Source organism: Drosophila teissieri, chromosome 2R (assembly GCF_016746235.2).
Source record: "Drosophila teissieri strain GT53w chromosome 2R, Prin_Dtei_1.1, whole genome shotgun sequence".
NCBI classification, from domain to species: domain Eukaryota; kingdom Metazoa; phylum Arthropoda; class Insecta; order Diptera; family Drosophilidae; genus Drosophila; species Drosophila teissieri.
The window spans coordinates 10122503-10144366 of NC_053030.1; the positions used below are offsets into that span (position 1 = coordinate 10122503).

The 21864-nt window shown below is 45.5% G+C and overlaps 1 protein-coding gene across 1 annotated transcript; it reads right to left on the reverse strand.

Annotated features, from left to right (window-relative positions):
• Positions 1 to 1262: 1262 nt before the first annotated feature.
• Positions 1263 to 19429, reverse strand: LOC122613080 (tyrosine-protein kinase-like otk). Its single transcript, XM_043787067.1, has 7 exons — positions 18463 to 19429; positions 13648 to 13782; positions 13419 to 13580; positions 4908 to 5797; positions 2573 to 4005; positions 2162 to 2498; positions 1263 to 1957 (listed from the first exon to the last, which is right to left on the reverse strand). The coding sequence occupies exons 1-7, from the start codon at positions 18512 to 18514 to the stop codon at positions 1865 to 1867; spliced, it is 3102 nt and encodes a 1033-aa protein (XP_043643002.1). The 5' UTR covers positions 18515 to 19429; the 3' UTR covers positions 1263 to 1864.
• Positions 19430 to 21864: the final 2435 nt, after the last annotated feature.

Here is a 21864-nt window from a genome sequence, read left to right on the forward strand (position 1 = left end):
AATTTATTTGTGCGTTTGTCCTGGCCATCGGTGCGTATGCGTAATGTGCTGTGCAATTTATGCGTGCGCCCAGGTAAAAGGCATAGCAAAGTGGTGTAGGTCATCCCATCATCAGCCGCTGGGCCATGCGGCGTATGAGTAATGCACATTTTACGCCTGAATTGCCAAAGCCATTTTCACCGTCCGCCATTTGCGTGCTCTCTATGTATTCCCTTTCTGCCAGTGGCCCGTATAAAATATTAATAAATTGAAAGCCATGTGAAATGGCATTTTTATGTTTTCCTTCTGTCGAGCTTAGGCTTTTGTTGCACAGCTGTCGTTCCATTACAAACATTGCAAATATTGCGCATACGCCATGTGCGGCAGGGCGTGTATTTTATTTTCGGCAGTTTTACAAATTGCAAATGCAGTTGAGCCTTTGAGTTACGCAGGCAAAGAGGAGAGGCACCATTTATCTCGTTTGCTAATGCTTTTTTCAGTTTATAAGTTATCTAGGAGTTTCCGTTTTAAAAATTGGCCTATAGGGAAATAAATACTTTTTTGATGCAAACATCTTTTTAGGTTTCTTTCAGGTTTTCCTTTTAAAATAGAGTATCAAATCTGCTGCCAACCCATTCCGACATATACCTTATGCTCTTCCTTTTTTCCTGCCGCACTTCCTGCTACCAACTGTTCAATCAACCTTTTTTCGGAGGCATTTGATATTCATGACAGGCAGATATTTGTACGTGCCAGGAAAAGCTAAGCAGCCTATCCACTAGGCTAGGAAAATGGCAACTCATTGTGTAACGGTGTTGTTTTTGCTGCTGATTCAAATGCAAATATTGCCTGGATTTGGTCCTGGCCAAAGTTTTCGCACGAGGAAACTTTGTTGGCTACGTAGGCGCTGGAACTTCCGGAGCAGCAAAATCGGGCAAAAAATCGAGGAGTGCGGCGACTTTAAGCCCCAATAAGCCGAGCCAACTTTACGGTTTATTGCCATGTTTGTTTGTCAATCGTTTTGGGAAAAGACGTGGAGGCAAGACGGGCCCAGCCCCACATTCAATAGGCGCTCATTTTTCAAATCAAGTGAAGTGTGAATGAGCCAAGTCCGCTTAGGCCCAAAAGGACCCTCAACAAATTTGCCATGCCAAATGAAATGGCCATAAAAAGTAGTAGCCCACGAAGGTCTTCTTTCGAAGTAAAGCCGAGACTTTAAAATGTTGCTTTCTGATTAAATTTATTTATGCGGGTTTATTTAAATGTTTTGTAAACATGCATCAAAGCTTAAATGGCTAGTCATAAAATTGTTTCGGCTGGTTGTTCTTACGCATATATGTAAGTGTATAACTAGGCTTGTGATAAAATATGTGGGTGTGTGGTGTGATTTATATTTAATGCTAACTTAAAATTTGGCTTAGTTTATCAATGTTCGAAAACAATGAAATCGCTCGTTGTTTGTGTGACGCATATGTTTGTGTGTTTATACCTACCGATTTAGCTTAGAAGTGGATTATTAAATGCTGACGAAGGTTAAAATGATCTAATCCTAGAAATGCTTCAACTGGTTTAAATGCATATTTGTGGCCATATTATGTACATTTTAGCTGCATACCTATGTGCAGCACCACTCAATACTATTCTCGAAGATATCCCCCTTCCAATACACTGTGTATATATGTAAGTATGTCGTGTGTTTGTACAGTAGCTGCTTAAGTGTAGCCATCGGTCCTTGTGTGTGCCACCAAGTGCGCGTGTTGAACAGGCGCAGACATCCTTCGAGCTTAAGACTAGGTTTTGAGCGGATAGAAAACCCGGGCAGACACTTAGACAATACTACGAATTACTCTTTACTTTTTGGCATGATCGAGCCTTCAGTCTGGCCTCACTTCTCGGCACTCTGCATCGCCTTGCTCAGGGCGGCTCCCAGTTGGCTGAACGAGGGTCGCTCCTTCGGATTGGCCACCCAACAGGACAACTGAAAGGGAACGGAGAAAATGGTTGGATCATTACTTTCACTTCTTTCTGGGGAGGCTTAAAAACTAAATGAGAGTATGATCATGGATTCCTGATAATCCTTAAGACCCAGATTACAAATGGGTATCCATTACCATCAATATAATAATAGATAGTAATGGAAATGCTCTTATGCATTGAATCGATTGGCTATAAGGATGCTTACCAGTATCTCTCGAAGGCTGTCGGGCGTCGATTCCGCCACTGACCACTCCAAGGACCCTGCCTGCGAGCGCTGCACCACCTGCTCGTTGGTCAGCTCCTCGTGGGGCAGCTTGGTGGCCTGGTTGAAGAGCTCCCACACCACCACGCCGTAGGCGAAGATGTCGCTCTTGGTGGTGTACTCGTCCTCCTGGATGCACTCGGGCGCCAGCCAGCGGATCGGGAGCAACGTGTTGCGGTGTTTGTGGTACTCGCGGCTGTACTTGTCCTTGCAGAGGGCCGGATAGGATACCTTCACTATGAACTCACTGGAGATCACGCAGTTACGGGTGGCCAGATCCCTATGAGATAAAGCATTGCCAATTGGATCCATAAGAATGCTGTTCTTTTTCAAGGACCTGCTTGAATAACTTACCTATGGGTGAACCGAGCTCTGTAGATGGCGTCCATTCCCCGGGCGATTTGGTAGGCCACGGCCAAGACCTGACTGGTGGTGAGTGGCGGCGGCGAGGAGCTGCCTGCGGTGGCAGTGTTCACCTTGCCGGCGGTGGCCAACAGGAACTGCTTGAGATCGCCCCAATCAGTGTACTCCAGCACCATGTAGTGCGGATCCTTTTCGCGACAGAGGCCAAATAGACGGACTACTCCCTTGTGCGAGATTGCGCGCAGCAGATCCAACTGTCTCCGGAACTCCTGGCAGGCCTGCTCATCCTTCACTTTGTTCAGGGCTTTGACCAGGACCAGCTGCTCGAGACCCGACTGATTGTGCTGCTCCTGCTCCTCCTCCTTGATCTCCTCAATGTCGTCCATGGAGGTCTTGGAGCGACGCTTCTCGTTTAGGGTACTCAGTGTGGTGCTTCCACTTCCGCTGCCTCCACTGCCATTTTCACTGTTGCTGTGCTGCTTCTCCGTATCCGCATCTTTGTCCGAGGGCGAGGTGACCAAGGTAGCCTTAAGTTTGCCCACGAACACATCCCCGAACTCGCCGCGTCCAATTTGGATGAGTTCACTGAGCCCGGACCTTGGAAGAGCCAGTTGCTCGTAGATGTGGGCTGATTTCTTCGAGGCCCTCGACTGCTGGCTGCAGGCTGTGTCATCGGATTTCTGGGCATCTCCACTGGACTTGGATCTGGATTTGCTGTGGCCATTGTGCTGCTTAGAGAGGCAGGGCTCTTGCTCAGAACCCTTGCCATTGCCAGTGGCATCCGGCTGATCCCCGCCAGCTTCCTTAGTGCTCAGGTCGTTCAAACGGGCTTTTCTGGCTTGACGGCGATAGCGACACCACAACATTAGACCCACCACTAGAACTATGTAGGCCAGGGCCACTGTCATGGTGATCAGTACAGCTCGGGTGACCAGGAAGCCATCGCCGCCGGATTCCTCTGGAGCGAAGCCGTCACCGGTCGTCTTCACCACCAACTGGACATCCTCTCGCTTGAGTCCTGCGCTATTTCCGATTGTGCACCCGTAGCTACCCTCGTCCTCCACTTGGACATTCCGTATCTCCAGAGTGCCGTTCTCCAGGAACCTAAATCTCTCGCGGTCCGTGTTGTTCTCGCTCAGATACTTCAGATCCTTGTCCCACTGAATGGTCGGCTTGGGGTCCCCAATCGCCTGGCAGTGAATCACCACGGTTCCCAGCTCCGAGGTCTCGATGGGTCCCACTGGGGGCACACTAAATTTGGGAGTGACCACCACATTTATGGCCACGGTGGCATTTATCTGACCTTGGGTGTTGGTGGCCAAGCAAGTGTAGTTGCCGCGGTGTTCGGAGTTCACGTTTCTGAAAATCAGTGTTCCATTGGCATCCACCTCCACTTGGTCGGGTAAAGTGTTGTTTTCCCCTTCCTGCAGAGAAGTGATTTTTGTGTTAGATAATTTAATCAGGAAATATCATTACAACTAGAACTCTAAAGTATTTTTGTTGGTGTATCCCTTATTTTCTTCACCACTTTTTGGTTATATTTGATACCAACCATTGGCATAGCCATATTTCTGAATTTGAATATCAAAGACACATGCAAATTTATTATGCAATTTCAATCTGTTAATATCAAAGTTGAATGGAACATTTTTGGGCCGGTATCTGTGAGAAATAGAAACAGACAGCTGACCATTACCAACCAATTTGCCAACGTGTGCCATGCGTTTTCATCAAAAATGCAGAAAAGCAGGCAAAAAGGCCGCAATACACTTTGAACAGGTTTGAGCCAGGTTTGTTTTCCGTCCAAATGAAAAACTTTCTTTGAAAGGGTTTCATCCTCATCCTCTTTTTTCGGCCCATTCCCAAATAGACAAACAGTTGTCGAAATTGGTTGGCCATGGCAAACAGCTGGCAACACAAAACGCTCAATGGCCACCGAATGGAGTGGGTTCGTTTTTCGGATATTCGAGAGACAGCAGAAGGGTGCTTAGGCCAGATAGACTCAATAGAGTTTTGCATATGAAACGGTTTGTTTGGAGCAAAGTTTGCCCAGCGGCGCATTGCGCGTTTTTCAATTTGTCAGTGACATGTGGCCATCATTGCAGCGGAGTGGGCGGAAAAGTGTCAGAAATGTCTAACGTTCCCATTTGGAAGCTGGCGAAATGAAGACCGAAGTGCCTGGGCAATTACTGAACAAGCGGATGTCAACCGCTTTTTTCCTCGACTATTATTTAATGGAAGTTTTCAAAAAGTTCGCTAAATGAATATGTTTATGAAATACGTATGATGATTCAATGAGAAAGCTAACTCTAACTGGATTACTTACTCTCACCCACTGCACCTGGGGCGTTGGAGTGCCCTGCGCCTTGCAGTGAACCTTGGCCACCACTGCGTCCAGCTCCAAGTTCTTGGACGTGGGCTGAGGAACGAACTTCAGGTGCTCGATGACCTCCAGGACGCCAGGAGATGAGCTAACCGGGACATGGGCTTCCAGCTGCAGCTGACACTGGTACTGGCCCGCATCGCTGGCAATAATGCTGGCGAAGCTTAGGGTGCCATTCTGTTTGTGCAGCACCAGCCTGGCATCCTCCCGCAGCAGAGCATCCTTGCCGGATTCGAAAGAGTGACCTGAAATGGGCGCCGAACCACCGAGTTCCACTTGCCGCAGAAGTTTGCCATCTTTGCGCCAGCGGAGTTGAATGCGCTGGTTCTTCAGCTCGTCGGGAAGTTCATAGAGGCAGGTCAAAGCCGTGGGCTCACCCTCCTTGACGACCGACTGACCAATGGGCCCTTGCACAATGCGCAGATCCTCCGGAGCGGCGGGTAGTGCCTCCAGTCCAGCAGCTCCTCCACGCTTGCCGCGGCACAGGAACGTCTGCTTATCCCAGGACTCCATCACCTTCTGGCTCTTCCGCCTGGCAAGTCTGGGCAGGCACTTCACACTGTACTGGTAGACGTAGCCCTGCTTGCTCATCACCCGACCCGCCGCATTGGAGGCGGTGCAACGGTACAGACCATCGTCGTCGCTTCCCGGCTGTCGGACTATCAGGCGGTGCTGATCCAGCTGCACGTTTCTCCAGGTGCTCAGCTTCTCGCTGTTGCGATACCATTCGATCTCAAGCGGCTCCGAGTCTCCTGAGGCGCCCTCCACGTGGCACTTGAGCAGCAGCTCGTTGCGGTTGCTGCCCAGCAGCTGGACACTGGCGGATTCAAGATCTGGAGGAAGGGATGGGTATGCTGGTGTTATTTAGCGTTTATATACACAGAGCACATATGTCATTGGTTAATAATGGATAACTATTCGAACCAAGTAAGTATATTAATTATCCACTCACTACCTCTCAAAAAATACACATGTAAGAGTAAGTGAAAGAGTGTTATCATTTTGTAATAGCTAAATGCACAATCCACAGATATTAAATCATTTAAGCATTAAAATCCCATGTCTATAAAATTTCAATATCTCACAGTTATTTTCTGACCGTGTAAAAAGGGCAGCAGATGCGGAGATTGAAGCTGCGGAATGAGTGTGGGCTATAAACTAATTGAATTAATGCAGGACGCAGGCCGAGGGTTGCCACAGCAGTTCGGCCAACGGAATGCGCGATGCCAGAGGAAAGCGAGAAGCCCCTTCAAGTTATTGATCAGCCGGGGTGAAACCGAATAGGCTGGCATTCCATAAATATGCATAATATATCCGGAAGATACATTTAGCCTTAATGCGTTTTCTTGGCTATGCGAATTCGCTGCGCTCGTTCCCTCTTCTGATTTCTGATTCTCTGCTTTCCGCTTGCCGGGGCCCTTTGGTTATACTTATTTCCCCTGGAAAGTACGGGTATTTCGCGCGGCATTAAGTGCATTTTATCGTCAGTTCAGCGCCGAACACGACGCTGCAATCTTTGTCTTTATCGGCGCAGCCTGGCAGCCCATTTAAGGTGGCGAGGAAGCATAAATTGAACTGTCAGTCAGCCAGGAGAAGGCTCCACCTCGCTCCCACCTCGACCCCACCTCTACCCCACCTTGCTGCCCATATGTAAATGCTCACATGCCCCCCGTTTTCCTGCCCGCCGGGCTCTTCTTCCACTTCTTGGCCAGACGGAACGGAATGGAACGGTACTTGCCAACAATTGCCGCATGAGAAAAGAGTTTCTATGGCGCAAAAGAAAAGCGCATAAAAAACGGGGGAAAAGGCTGCAGTCCAAAAGAAGAATGCGCTGCTCTCTAAACTCTCTGCCGTGGCATAGGGTTTAATTTATGTTTTAGTGGCAGCCGGAGGCGCAAGGGGCGTGGCCAGTCATGTTGCAGACACGCTAGCATACACAATCGCTGCACAGAGAACAACCTCATAGGTGTTCTTGGATGCCAAGAATGGCAGATATTCATTTACATGGCTAAGACTGAAATACTAGTCATATTAATATACATCAATACAATAAATAGCAGCTTAGTCAAATGAAATAACTGCTGTATATATCTAAATAATCAAATTTAGTGTGCATTTTATATGGTTTGTAGTAATCTAACAAAATTTCTCTGTGTGTGGCTTTTGTATGACCGGACTTCCATAATATCTTGAAGCTGCAATCGTGTATCTGCAGCCCATTGTGGCGATGTGAATGAGATACTTTTGTATTCGGAGCGATAATTGTCGGATGCCAAGCGATGCTGCTCCTTAAAGTTCTAATTTGGTATCCCCCCAAATAATTTATTCAAATTGTTTTCCTAGATTCTCTATTTGCCCGGCTTTCGTATTCCGTATATATATGTATGTGATTGCCACAGCCTTCGGAGATGGTGCCATAATTTTCATAAAACATTTTTTATCTGCGGCCCGAAGGAGCGAGCAGAGATCTAGGCAAATGGATGATGTATGTTTTATGGATATTTCTCCTCTTGCCTATCTGAATGTTTGCCAGGTCTGCAGGTCTGGATGGCTGCGGTTTGCTGGCCGCGTTAGAGAAAATTTACATATGCACATAAATCTTGTTTGGGCACCGACTTTGTTTGCTTCTCGCACAGTCAGTGAACAAAAAATGCCTCTAAATATTTGTAGACACTTATTTGGTGGCAGGCACTGGAAAAACAGAACCAAACCGAACCGAACCACGCCGAACCGACAGCAACAACTCAATAAACAGAGCCATGTCTTCGTCTCCGCTGGGGAAGTGTCAAAAGTTTGAAATGTGTTTGTATATTTGCTCTTCTTGGGGCACGTCCGTCAGCTCGACGACGACTTTGTATGGCATGGTGGTACGTAGCGATGGATATTCTCCGTGGGCCTGTGGCACAAAGTTTTGGTATATGTTACGACTAAAATGACAGTAGAGTGAACTAATTGGCACTTAGACAACCGAGGAGCAAAAGTATCTAATGGATGGCCAAACATGAGGGGCGGCAAAGTGTGCAGCGGGTAAAGTGTGGAACGGATTCAACTCGCCACTCGACAGGTAAACACAGAAGTATCTGATGGGTAGGCCTTTTAACATAGAAGTGGGGAAATGCTGCCTAATGATATTCGTATTTTGGTTAAACAGGTTGGGCATTTACTACGGTTAGTAAGTAATAGATTACAATCTTTGATGGGTAAGTCTTAACATTAGAAGTGCTAGTACCCATACAAAATCCAGAGATAAAGATGGAACGAATTTAAATTTAAACATATATACTAAACTGACATCCCTTGACTTAAAGTAGCTTAGTTGACTTCTAAAGCAGCTTTAAGATATGGTACATAGCTTGTTTGAACGCATTATTCGTGCTAAATCTTTATCTCTTTCGGCGTCATGTTGAGATAGCCCTGTGATCTTTGGAGCTATTATATCTAACAGCCTCCCATAGAAAGACAGGACTAACTGTAACTTAAATTACCAGCAAGCCGTGAGTCGCTAATTAAGAAGCTCTCACTAGACCGGTGCATGCATCGTTAGAGGCAGCGGATCTTTTGACACCTCGGGGATGCAGTCGTATCTACTATACATGTACCTGTGGGCGTGGGAGGAGTGCATGGTAGGGGGTGGGGAGGGGTCTCGGAGTTGCAGGAGGGGTCGGAAGGCGGCCGTCATTCACACGTTGAGCGTGCAAGTCGAGGTAAACACTAAACACTGGGAACGAGGAACGAGGAAAATAAGACGATGTAAACCAACACGACTCCGAAACAAAATAAATTTGTTAAACTTTTCGCTGGCCATGGGTGGAGCATAAACCACAATCGCTGTAAACAATTGCCGGAATGCCGAGGGGTGTGAGTGGGAGCCATAAAAAAATAGAGACGGCTTGGGTAAACAAAGTGGAAGTAAACGTCGAAAGGCGGGCGGAATTATAGATATCGAAATTGACAGTTCCCCCGAGCGGATCGTTCTTATCGGCCCGGTTCTTGGGAACCCCTTCCCTTTCCCCTTGCCCCATCTCCGCCTCTGGAGAACCAAAGACCCCAAAGGCGGAATAAGTGTGCCGACTGCGTCTTATTTCGTCAACTGTGAGTCCGCTCCTCCCGATAAGATAGCTCGTTTCTTTTTTCTGGAGCTGCAGTGCTGCCATCGTGCAGTGCTGCACTTCTTTTTATCGCTCGCCTTTATGAAAATATAATTAATTGATAATCAAAAATAGATTATTTGGGCGGGCCGCGTTGGGAATGGAGCTCGAGTGGAAGGGTTTTCAGCGCTGTCATAAACCCAAGTGGCCCATGACCAGCGAAAGATGGAGGGCTGGAAATGGGAGCCCATAGAAGTGGCTGAGTTCTGAAGTGGCCGGCGGTAATTGTGAACGTTAATGGACTTACGCAGCCCTTCTCTGCTTCCATCTAGCCAGTTGTTCAACTGGCCAGTGGCCACTCCACTCCATTTCACTTCAATTGGCTGGGCATTCTGTGTGTGCGGTGCACAAAGCGGCTTACAAGTTATTGACCCATTTCACAAATTGGCGCAGATGCAAGGGGGAAATGCATCAAAATAGTTTGCAGATATTTACTCACAAATGAACTATTTGGCAGATCGTTTGCCGCAGATACAAATCGATGAGTGGCTTTCATCAGCGGATTTCGATATCAATGAATTTCAGATTTTCCTACCCATTTCCCACCCCAGCTCTCCGCTTTCAGTGGCCAGCCATGTTGGCCATTTATATTTATGGAAAATTTATGGCAACGACTGACCGGAGCACATTCGATGTGTCCTGCTCCGCAGCGCTATCGTCGGATCTTTAATTAAAGTTGGCCAGCCGCTGTCTCAGCACCCCAAACGTTTTTCAAATTAAAACGTTAAACATTCGATTATCGCACATTGTCTGCCCTCTGGTTTCGCAGTGGCTTGCGAAGGGGGGACTTCAGCTGCTGTGACCTTTGCCCTCTTGCGAGGGCAGTTGGCCCCCCTTTTAAAGGGGGATTCCCTGAACTACGCCCCTGCTGCCGCTGGCCTGTAATGCTTTCCCCAAAAGTTGCTAATGATCAACTCGTGTAACGGCACAGAAAAGCTAAAAGTAAAATAAATGCCAAAAAGGAATATAAAGAAAATCCTAGAGTTAGGAAAAGAGTGGTTGAACGGAATGCACAGAGAGAAAATTGGTCGGTGCTAGTGGATTTGTATCATTAAATTATATTTCAAAGAATCTTCAATTAAAAGAAAATGGGTGAAACTAATGTCTAATTTCTTTGCTTGCCAAAGTGAATTAGTAGTTAAAATCCTTATCTATAGTACAAATAAGAACTGGCATTATCCTTGCTGTGTAGAGAGGAATAGAGTTGAAGAGAGAGGACGCAGGATAGCGCGCCAAAAAGTTGGCTACATTTTCTGTTTGCGAGCTCGTGTCTGTTTTTCTGTTTTTCGGTCTGTCTGTCGTCGTCCCCTTTAATGTTCTCCGAGCTCGGCTCGTAAAATTTTATGCGTTTTTCCGGCATTCACAAAATGAAAATTATCCGGTTCCCCGCCGCCCTTCGCCCGCGCGACTCCCCGGGCATCCCGTTTCACCCCCGCCGAATCCGTAAAATAAAAACCCAACTTGCCAACTGCAGTCAACTTGAACTTGTGTCTAGAGCACAGATACAACAGCGGGGCAGGAGTCTATATGTGATGGGGGTGCCCGGGTGCCTGGGTTCCTGGGCGGTCGATTTGAGGGTTGCTTTTCGTCCTGACATTACCCGGCAAATCCCGCTCTGGTTCCCTCGCCCTTGCCCTCGTCCTCGTCTTGGTCCTCGTCCTTGGTGTGTCTTTGCATTTTGTTTGGTTTTTATGACTTTGCTGGCTGTTCGGTTGCCATTGTTGCTGCTGCCATTTCTCATTTTATGTTTATGTTTCGTGTTAATGTTGCATTTCATTTCCCCCATACATTTCAGCGCACAAACACATTTCCCTCTGGTTCTAGCCACCAGCTCCGCTCAGCTGTTCAATGGTTAGTCTGTGTATCCTGCCTGCGTACTGAGCTGCGAGTCCTGCGAGTCCTGAGAGTCCAACAACCCCTTTCGCTGAGCAAATGTTTGGAATGTCCTCTCCCCCGCCCCGACTCATCGTCCTCCAGGAGCCAGTCGTCTGGTTTTGGTCTGACGCGGCTGCTTTCTTCTTGGTCCTTGTTTTTGGCTGTGACTCGCTTCTGGGTCCTGGTTTTATGGCTGTCTGTATAATTTCTTCGCTGTCTGCTTAATTCCTCGTAGTCATCGGTTAGTCGCCGGGCACTGTCAGCATTTGCCTTCCAGTTTGTAATGAATCCCGGAAAAGAGGTTTACTTGATTTGGCCGCCAAGATTGCAACCATTTCTGGGATTTCCCATTGCTTTTATTGACTAAAGCGTTTTCACATTAGCTTAACAAATTCAGATCAACTTTAGTACTAAAACTGTAACCATCCGTCTTTATCTTTTGTATATTTAGTATAAATTAAGAAATGTAAAACATTTCTTGAAATGAAATCAAATATTCCCGACCTTTCAGCAATTTTGAAGTATGCTTTCGATTCGGCATATTTACCTTCTAATCTATAGGATTTCTCATCTAAAAGTTCTATCTCTCTGGTATTGTTATTAACGCAGTACTACAACTTTCTCTATCTAATGAGCTTTTAGCAGATTGTCTTTCATCCGCTCTCTTTTCTTCTTTTTAATCCCCTTTGCAAATTTGTTAAATGTTGCAAATGAAAATGGCACTTTTCTCGCGCTTAATTGAACACTTATTTCCGAGAAAAGTGCAGACGGGAAAATCCCGGCTAAGAAAAGGCAGCCAGGACACAATGACGGCGACTCCTGAATAAAATGGTTACCGAACCCAAAAACTGAGGAGCAACGACACCATCTCCATCCCAACTTCCATACTTCCGTGCATATTTTAATAGTTTTTGTCTGCTGCTCAAGAATTATGAGATTGATGCAAGCTGGGCAGGCGGTGGTAATCACATAACCCACTTAGCTTCAGCTGGCGCCAAGATGCATCCCCTCCATCGCTTAAAGATACAAAAACATATATATACGCTGCATGCTTTTCAGCAGCAGCTGCTTTTTCGGGGGGAGCTGTGGCAATTAAAATCAACTCCTGAAACTACAAATTAATTAGTTAATTAATTAGCTAAAAACACTTGAGATGAGGCTGGTGTATAAATAGCGACGGAGGGAAGATGCCTTTGCTGTTGGGTGGCTTTGATCACAGCTCGGATGCCGTGGCCGCGCTGACAGCCCAGCTACAGATACAAATGCAGATGTAGATGCAGTTGCAGATAGCAGATACCAGATATATCTCCCATATAGGAGAGCCCCCAAACACATGCACTCCAGATTGTGCATAAAACTCGCGTTTTGTTTACATGAAAGAGGAAGACGGAGAGTAGGGGTGTGTTGGGGAGCTATTTGGTAAATTTATGCATTTTTCTGCTTAAAGGCAACTGCAACTAAATGAACATCAATCACGTGACGCCGCGGCCTCAGCCCGAGGCCAAGAACTGCAACTGCACTTGCTACTTGAAGGAAGTCAGCGATGCACTGAGAAATATTTTATCTAAACCAAACATTTGGTCTTTTGTAGATGCAGATATAGCTTGACCCATTGAAAAAGAAGCTTATCTCAGTTATGGACGTCAAAAAGTAAACTTGTAGGTGGAATGCAGAGCTGAGAACCAAGTGATATTTTTCAGTGTGCTGCTTCTTCGGCAGGGTCTTCTTCTTCACGGTCCGATGCATGGGATGCATTCTGTGCACTGCACTGCACTTCCTGTAGCCCTGGGCGAGGGGTCATGGGAGGGGGTCTTCGCAAGGGGGCGTGGGGAAGGGGGCTTGGCTAGCATGGGATCTGACGCATGTACATCAAAACTTTCGGTTTTTATCTTTCATCGGTTTGTTGGGCTGCGTTCCGTTCGCTTCGGTTGCGTTTTTATGCCTCTTTACCTTTTCTTGTTGCCTTGTGGTTTGGCCGTATCTAAAAAGGGTCTGGGTCTGGGGTGGTGATGGTGGACGAAGGGGAGTGGGGGTTGGAATACCATTAAATGCAGCATTAATCAAATGAATTTGCCCTATGCATAGCAATTACACGCGGAGAAACCGGCGAGCAGTTCGAGAGTGCAGCAGTTCATATCATATCATCTCGGTTTGATCTTTATAGAATACTATATTCAAAAATATAGTTGCTTAAGCTGTAACTAAAGCTTTTGTATAATTGGTTCAAACATCAATGGGATATTTTTCCAGTGCTCCCAACTCCCCACATACAATTCAATTTCGCTTTGTTAATTTGCACAAGCAAAGACAGATTTGCTGTCGCCCTTAACCATCAGTCAATTTGCTTATTGCGAACAATTGTGGGTCTGGGAGTTGGAGTGGCATGGGTACTGGGATTGAGACTGGAGCTGGAGCTGGGGTAACTACTCACATATCACGCTCAATTTGGCGGGCGGAGACGCCTCCCTGGCGCCGCTGGCCAAATTTGTCGCGATGCAAACATAGCTGCCAACATCCTCTGAGCGCCGCACCGCCTCGATATGCAAATTGGAGCCGATTTGATGGACACGCTTGTCATACGCAATCCGATGACCTGGAATGGATTGCAAGGAAGGCGAATGCTTAATGCGCGTCCACGGGATATGTAAATCGCTGCTCACCATTATGCAACCAGTCGTAGTGCAGTTCGCTGTACGAGTCGGTGGATTCGCACTCGAACTTCACGGATTCGTTCTCCACCACGGACTGACTTTGGGGCAATCGCTGGAAACGCGAGGAGCTGGCCAAAACGCAGGCTGTAATTATAGAAATAAGCGAGGGAAATTAGTAAACTGGATCTCATTTCAGTCACCCATTATCCCGATTAAAGGGCCGAGTTGCAGCTTTGCTAAAGTCCTTTAAATTTAAGTTAAACAGCAATTTAAGTTCGAAGCCTCGTCGAACAATTTTGTGTAATTAGCTAAAAAAGTGCATTAACCATAATTTCGTTTAATTAAAGTGGTTTAAACAAATTAAATGCGCTTAAGCTGCTTAAATTACAGTGTTTAACGCAAATGTAATTTTGTAAGCGCTTTGCAAGGGCAGGAACACAAAAACACCAGCAACAAAATACTCAAAAAAGGGCGGAAGCACAAAAAACAGAGGCTTTTTGGGAATCAAAAAACCACTTTTTGAATACTCTACGGCTTCAATGATTAAGGTACTTATTATGAAGCATAAAACTAAATTATGAAACAAATCTTACATTTAAACATTTAATTGTATAGGTAAGAAGTTAAACTGGTAGTAACTTTGCAAATAAACTTCAAAAAATACCCTTTATAGAGTATCATAAAAACCATCTTGGAATAAACATCACCATTGCCGTCCAAAGTTGCGTGTCCTCAAACAAAATTACAATATGTGCATGAAGAAAAAACAAACAAAAACGCATTCAGAGTTTTGTACCAACATAATTAAAAGCCAGAAGGAAAGGCGTATATAAAAAAAACCATAATAAAAGCCAGGCAAAAAAAATAATCGTATTACGAGAGAAAAATGTTTTTATTCATTTAATTTGTGTTTTCCTCTGTATTTTGTGAATGCAATTCGGTTATTATATTAAATCAACAGCCGCGAATGCAATTTGCAATTTGCTGCATTTACTCGTAAAATGCAGTTCACTGGTCAGGTGTGGCAAATATGAATGCGATTAATGGTGATTACCAAATGAGCTGGCAAGAAACTCAAGCAGCCGATTCCGAAGGACCATTTCACATTAGTGGTTTAAAGGGGCTTAAATCAGACCACAAGTGGCGCCATACATCGCATTCGAGGCTACAAAGTCAAGTGAGTAAGCATACCAGCAGATAGCTGGCAACCGCAACTCGCAACTGGCAACTCGAAACGAAAAGCAATTCAAACGCAATTATTTTTGATTATACGAGTTGGGGAGCAGGTAAGAAACATGGACAAGAACAAGAACAGGAACTACAAAACGGCCACCATTATATTTGGCCACTAATTGGAGCAATTTGAGACAACACCTCAGATTGTGGGGCCCGGGCGCAGTTCCTTTTGGCCAAGAGCACGACCGCGCCGAGGAATCAATAAGCAGGCCCACAACAACGGCTACAACACCATTACTGGCCTTTCGGAGGAGGGGTTCCATGGGTTTCATATGCCAGTCACATCTCCGGCAGACGTGTTATGATACAAGGCCCAACCAAAAAGGCAGTTGGGCAGGCACCGGGATGCCCTCCTCTGGCTGGGCTCAGCCCTGGCCCCTGCCCAATCCTCCCCTGAATCGATTTAATTTGCCGTGCGGAAAACGAGTCAAGTCGATTCGAGTCAAGTCGAGTCGGGTGGAGTCGAGACCGGGACCGAGACGAGGGAACAAAGTCAGTTACTGGGCGTCGATTAAAGAAATATGCGTCCCGCTCCGCAGTCCGTTGATTGCGCTGATGTGGGCACAAAAATGCGTGAGGGTGCGGAAGACGACGAGGTGGGGAACCAGTGGAGCAGGAGGTGGAGCCGTGGAGGAGCACTGCTGGCGCAGGAGCCGAGCAGCAAACTGAAAAAGTGTTGATGCTGCAAACATCAGCGACAGAACCACGGAGCAGCGGGCAGTCCCGGTCCCAACTGCCCATCTCGATCTGTCTGTAGATATACACTGGCGAAAAGCAGGGCAGCCAAGTGGGGTTTTCCAAATTTAAAAGAACCATTTCATTTGATTTATTGAACTAAACATTATTTACTTTAAAAAGCACTATACTTTTATACCATTTGGTAAGCAACTTCATAAACATTACTCACGATTCTTAAAGTGAATAAAGTGATACAAAAACTTCTTATGAAACTCGTGGCTATTTTCAAGGAAATCTTCTCAGTGTATTATTCCTTTCTCCCACTTACCCTCCTCGCGGGTGTGTGTGTGTGATAATTAGTTCGTTTGTTTGGCTCGAATAACCGAAATCAGCAAGTCAGCAGCAGGCAGTATTACGAGTACCCACTGCTGGGGCCTCCTGCTCATCAGCATCTTGAGATTCAGATTCTGGTTCTGATTCGGATAGCACGCAGATGCGGATACAGATCCAACTTTGACTGCCACAAATGGTGCGGCAACATTCGTCGATTAAGCACAATGAATGCGAAATATTGTAGTAATAATCAGGCAACCCACTGTGGCAGCCACTTGAACTTGCCCCATGGGTGGCGTTTTGATTTGATTTTGTGTGTGTGGGGGGGTGGCAATGGGAATGGGAATGGGAATGGGGGCTAGAACTGAACTGTCACTCTGGAATGTTTGGCATTTGTCTGGGAAAAGCGGTGCCGGAAAACTGCAAGTCAACAGACAGACAGGCACTGAATGAAAAGCGGAATTGTGTCTGACAATTACGCGTCAAACGTTTGATCTAGGGTTTTCTCAGGGGTAAAATGGCCAGAAAAGGACTGGATGGTCTTTGATAGAGTTGGAATTGAATTTAAAGGTTACAGCATGTCTAATCACTCACAAGGCTTTATTCGGGGATTTCTCCTTTCAACGACAGTCGAGCTTCTCTGGATCATTTCCTTTGTAGTTCGAACAAAATTGAAAAATAAATGGATTTGTACTGCGAGCTAAATCCCTGGAAGGCATTTTTTACATCCCATGTGTAAAAATAATATAACTTTGGATATTCTTTCTTTTTTACATCTTCTATAAGAAATATCCAGCTGACTAGATTAAGTTTAAGACTATGCACTAAGTAAGGTGAGATCTTAAGCACTGAGATTAGCACCTTTGTTAACCAATCCAGTGTAGTAGAAAACCACTAGGGTGCTGTGCACTCAGTGTATTTCAAACAGTTGTTCATAGAACACAGCCTAATAAATTGGACTCATTATGAGGCAGCATTAAACCCTGAAATTCCCTTTATTCCCTGGCTTTCTAAGCAAATGCATGACTAGTTCATACAATTTTCGAGAGAGCTCTCTGGAGAACTTTCGACTGGAAGTCTTTAAGGTTGCCGAAGGATGCAGACAGGCGGAAGGGAGAGGGGCGGGGGGAGTGGCTGTGGCTGTGGCAAAGGTTGGTGAAGGGGAGTTTTGTAGTTGCCACAGCTGCCCTTAATGTGGGATGTGCGATGCTTTTGCTGTTGGTTTTGCTTCTGGCCTGGCATGTTGCATGCAGCATTTTGCATGCTTGAATAACAAATTATGACTGCCACACAAAAGGAACTCGCACACTCACCCTCACACACAAACACACACACACACTGACAGCCACATTATTTGCCATACAAATAATGGACCTCTGTAGCGTTGCACAGATTTTGAAATATGCGAATCCGAATCCCCCTATCCTCGCTGTCTGCCGGCTGGCTTTTGTTAGCGGCTGTTTGCCTTTGTGCTACTTAACAGTCAGCAGTTCTCAGCTCTGTCCTGTCTCACACACACACGCACGCACACACACACACACATGCGTTGTTAAGGACCGTTTGCATAATCGTGTCCCTCTTGAGACCCGAGATCCCCCTGCTCCGGGTTCGATCCTTATCCCTCCGGTAATCCCCTCCGTAAACTATATTTGATTAGCCGAAATTTCGGCGTCGCTTGTCTCACTTCAAGTGGGTATCCTGATCCTTGGCAGGATAGTCCTTTTATTTCAAGAGTGTGTGCTCTAACACTGGGCAAAAAAAATCGGAATCGTGTGCTATACTATTTGGAAATGAATGCCTAATTAGTAAATAGAATTGTAGAGGAGAAAGGATGGAATGTATAATGAGATGGAAAAGATATAATATATTATTTAAATTCCTAGAGAGTATTTTATTAGGTTGTATTTTTAAATTGACTGCTTTATCTTGAGGAAAGTTCTTAATGAGCAACATCTGTCATGAAAAACCATAACCTGGCTGCAAGGACCTCAATGGTAGCCTGTCACTTTTTTGCTTTTCTTCGCTGGCTGTTGATGTTTGCCGAAACGACTTCATTTTGAACCGGGTCCTGAACTGAGACTCATAATTTTCCAAATGGCTTCCTCTCCCGCTGCTTTCCTACTCCTATTCCAAATTAGTAATGCCAGCTTGGTGGCTCCTGGCTGACTCTTAATTGAGTCATTTTGCACGCCGCTTGCCTTTCAAATTGAATTGCCAGAGACAAAGGCTCTCTGGGTTTTCGGTTTTCTTCGCCACACAAAATAGCCCTCGAAGAATAAGGTAATAGGAGTAGTTCTGTGTGGACGGCAGAGCCCCGAGGTTAATAGAGTCCACATTATGGGTGGTCTCGTCCAAGATGGAATGGCAAATATTCAGCGCAATACAAATGTTGTGATTCCTTTGAAGTTCCGGGCGATCCAGTTGCAAAGGCAATCTCCGAATGCCGACATCGAAATAAGCAAATAAATGCGAATTGAAAACCCCTTAAGCAAATGAAATGAATTTGATTGCAAAAAACCCCCAGAGAAAGGCAACCCTCACTTAGCCCACATAATCCAATAGTAGCAGACCACTTACCCATCATCGAAGCCAAGACCAGGCCGTATATTGAGATCATCGTGGCAGTCATCTGCGGATATACTCGTATGTATCCGCTGCACTTTGACACCTTTGCTCTCAATTAGCGACACAAAAATATAAGCACTCGCGTATCGGATCGGTATCGGAAACGGAGTTTTATGGGGCTGGCAATCCGATGATTACACTCGCACATCCACCAGAGAGTCACTGTAAGTGCCGGCCACTCGAAAATGCACTCAACGCATTTGTAAATATTCAATATTTGGATGGCACAGACATACGACGGCGACGACGACGATGACGATGACTACGACTGCCCTTTTCAGGGGTTTACCGGGCTTTCACTGGGATCCACCGGGGGTGGTGGTGTTGGTGGTGTTGGTGGTGGTATTGGTGACTGGAGTCCAGGGCGGTTTTTTGATGTTTACTGTGGACACTCAAATTAAATTGCTATTTACATAGTTGGAACGCATGAAATGCATTTATCACCGAACACACGAACTGATACGCCACTTGCTGTTTGTTACTTTTTACTCTTATTTTCCGTTGACGCTGGTTTATGTTTCGTGGCTGCGTTTGCGTTTGCGTCTGCTTTTTTATCAGCGACCAGATTGACAAGCGACGGATACGGATACCGACAAAGGTATCTAGATACACAAAATGCAACGAAATGCTTGAAGACCGAGGGCCGCGCGGCAGAGGGCACAAGGAGCCCAACTGGGGTTCAATTACCCAAGAGAACGCGAGCGCAACAAATCAACTTAATTTGTATCTTAAAGATACAAGAGCCCGGCTGCATCAGCTGCATCAGCTGCATCCTTGGCATCATCGCATCCCGAACCGAACCGGCTTTGGTGGGTGATTTTTGGTCGGGGCAAACTCGGGCAAACAGAACGTATCGAAAAAGAACGGAGCGGCACTTGGATATCTCGAATCCAATCGAACCTGAATCTGAGTCTGAACTGCACGCGTTCGAAGTCTGTTTATTACTGAACTCCGCCGGCTGTTCGAAGTTGTTGGTGGGAACCGGCTTTTGGTGCTCTCTCAGCGGGAAATACTGGGTTCAGATGGCGCTCTCTCCGGAGGGATATGCTCAGTCGTGACCAGTATTCCTTGCATGCCCTGTATTTCCGACAGTGTTGCCGAGCTGCAGCATTCGCTTGTCGCGCGGCAAGTTTGAAGTGGAGTTTTGAAGACTTAATTCACAAGTTTCATTTAATTTACCTATACAAATTTGTGTTTAGCTGATAAGCATTCAATTTAAGCGAAAGCGTCACTTAAAAATAATGCAATAAAAGTATTTCATTTTAATAGCAAACACATCTCATTCAATTAGATATCTTGAAGATGTGAGAAAATTGTTTTTCTGTGAATAAATAATTAAATCTATTCCTTGATTTCAAACATGAATAATTAACTTGCTATATGAAAAATTGACTCAATTTTCCCCCCTAGGTGAACCTGACCCATCCTAGATTAATTTAATGAAATAAAGCTATCAGTTGCCGGCAATCAGATCAGAGTCACTATGCAAACCGCCCGCCGTCTCATCATCCGACCGTTCCCCCGATTTTAAGTCCAAACAATAATGCGTCTTAATGACCAAACCAAGAATCAGCTAAAATGGGGTGGTCGGGCGGCAGTGGGAGGAAATCCATTGGTGGCTTGCTGCTTTTACGAGCGGATATATGCGCGTGGCTCGGGAAAGCTGCAAGATACTCGTAATTCCACTACCAATCTTGCACACTCGAAAAAACATAGGAAAACTTAAATTAAAAGACATAAGGCTTGTATTAAATACGGCAAGTTAAACTGTTATCTAACAGCACTGAAAGAAAATTGTCTTAAAACATCAAAACTATTTAGAAACAAAAACTCATATTTCTACATTTAAATTCAATTTAATCCTTTGCATTGCACGTTTTGGCTTTTTATCGTATAATCGTTATAGATAGATAGATTGTTGGATCTAACAATTGGTTGATTGGTATCCAAAACACTCTTGAACCTTTTCATAAAGCCTAATAGATCAAATATATTGCTGTGCATCTAAGACAGTCCCTGGCTACTGTGCGATTATGAGCAACGGCCTGGGCGAGTGTGTGTGGATTTCCATTTTATAGTTTTCCGCTTGATTTTTTTACGAGGCCTTTCAACCCCGCAGAATGGAAAACCAACCCAAGAGCCACAAAAACAATTGCAGCAGATCCTTTAGCCGGCGTTGACTGACACCCAAGAGTCGTAAACTGCCGTTGCCATTTGTATAAACTATACATATATCCGAGAGGGGTGGTGGCCACCCCCTTCCCCTCCTCAACCCCGCCCCTGATTAACAGCCCGGGCCCTTTGTGATTATATCTGCGTGGAAATGCGTGTGTGCGGTTATCAAAGGCTGGCCATGGCCATGCCCAGAAGGGCCAAGGGACCGACCATCTGAACCATCCAAACCATCTGAACCATCGAAACCATCCAAAGTTGGGCCTCCAGTGCGCTTTTCCACTTCCCATTTCCCAATGCTCGCTGACTCTTTGGACGAACGACAGTTATTGATGTCATAAAGTTGGAGATTTATGCCACGGCCCGCCTGAATGTAGGGCTTATGTTTTATTATGGGCCTTGTTTCGAATTTGGTTCTTGTTCGCCTCCCTTGATTTTGGGGTGCAAGCGAAGCTGCAAATGGTGTGTTAATAATATTGTATTAACGTTTCACATTTAATCGGGTTGCGAAGGGGTAAAATGTTAATTGGATAAGTCACAGGATGCCACAACTTCATTTGTTTAAAAAATTACACCCTCTTAAACTTATCTTTGTCGAGTCAATAGGTTCTTCCTTTCGCAATTAGACTCTTTGTCGGAAGTCTTTAGTACATCGTTGGAAGTTCTAAAGAAATTTGATTGCTCTGTTCTTGAAAAGAATTAGCGTTTCAACTTATTCCTTGCTAAACCAGGAATCTTTTCATCTTTTAGGAACTTTCGGCTTTACAACCATATATGTTTAAGTTATTATTTCGAACTGCTTACCGTAACTCAACGCCTCACGATCGTATAATTTTATGGAGCATCCCAAAGTTGCAACGGATTCCGGCTAGAGTCCAAATCGGAATGCTCCCCATAGCAAACATCAAACATTTGAAGGCATTAAAATAAATTTTAGTAACGCGGCCTTTGCGTAGACTAAACAAAATAAACATAGTACACAGCGTTTGAAGGTGTTTTTGGGGCGGAGGCCCCGTGCGCACTTACTATAAACAAATAAGGCGAAAAAGTACCCAAAAAAAGGGGGGAAATCGAAGAAGAGGGAAAACATCAGCGGAAGGGCCCCAACAACAAGTTTTTAATGCATGTCGATGTCGTCGTCGCCGCCACAGATCAAAGGCAAATCGCCTATATGTATGTACA

What these genes read in the sequence shown, in the direction of transcription:
- LOC122613080 (XM_043787067.1), bottom strand. Translation starts at nt 18,514, where the DNA reads ATGACTGCCACGATGATCTCAATATACGGCCTGGTCTTGGCTTCGATG. An exon ending in GGTCTTGGCTTCGATGATGG is followed by an intron (nt 13,783 to 18,462) that starts GTAAGTGGTCTG and finishes CTATAATTACAG; the next exon opens with CCTGCGTTTTGGCCAGCTCC. An exon ending in CTACGACTGGTTGCATAATG is followed by an intron (nt 13,581 to 13,647) that starts GTGAGCAGCGAT and finishes AATCCATTCCAG; the next exon opens with GTCATCGGATTGCGTATGAC.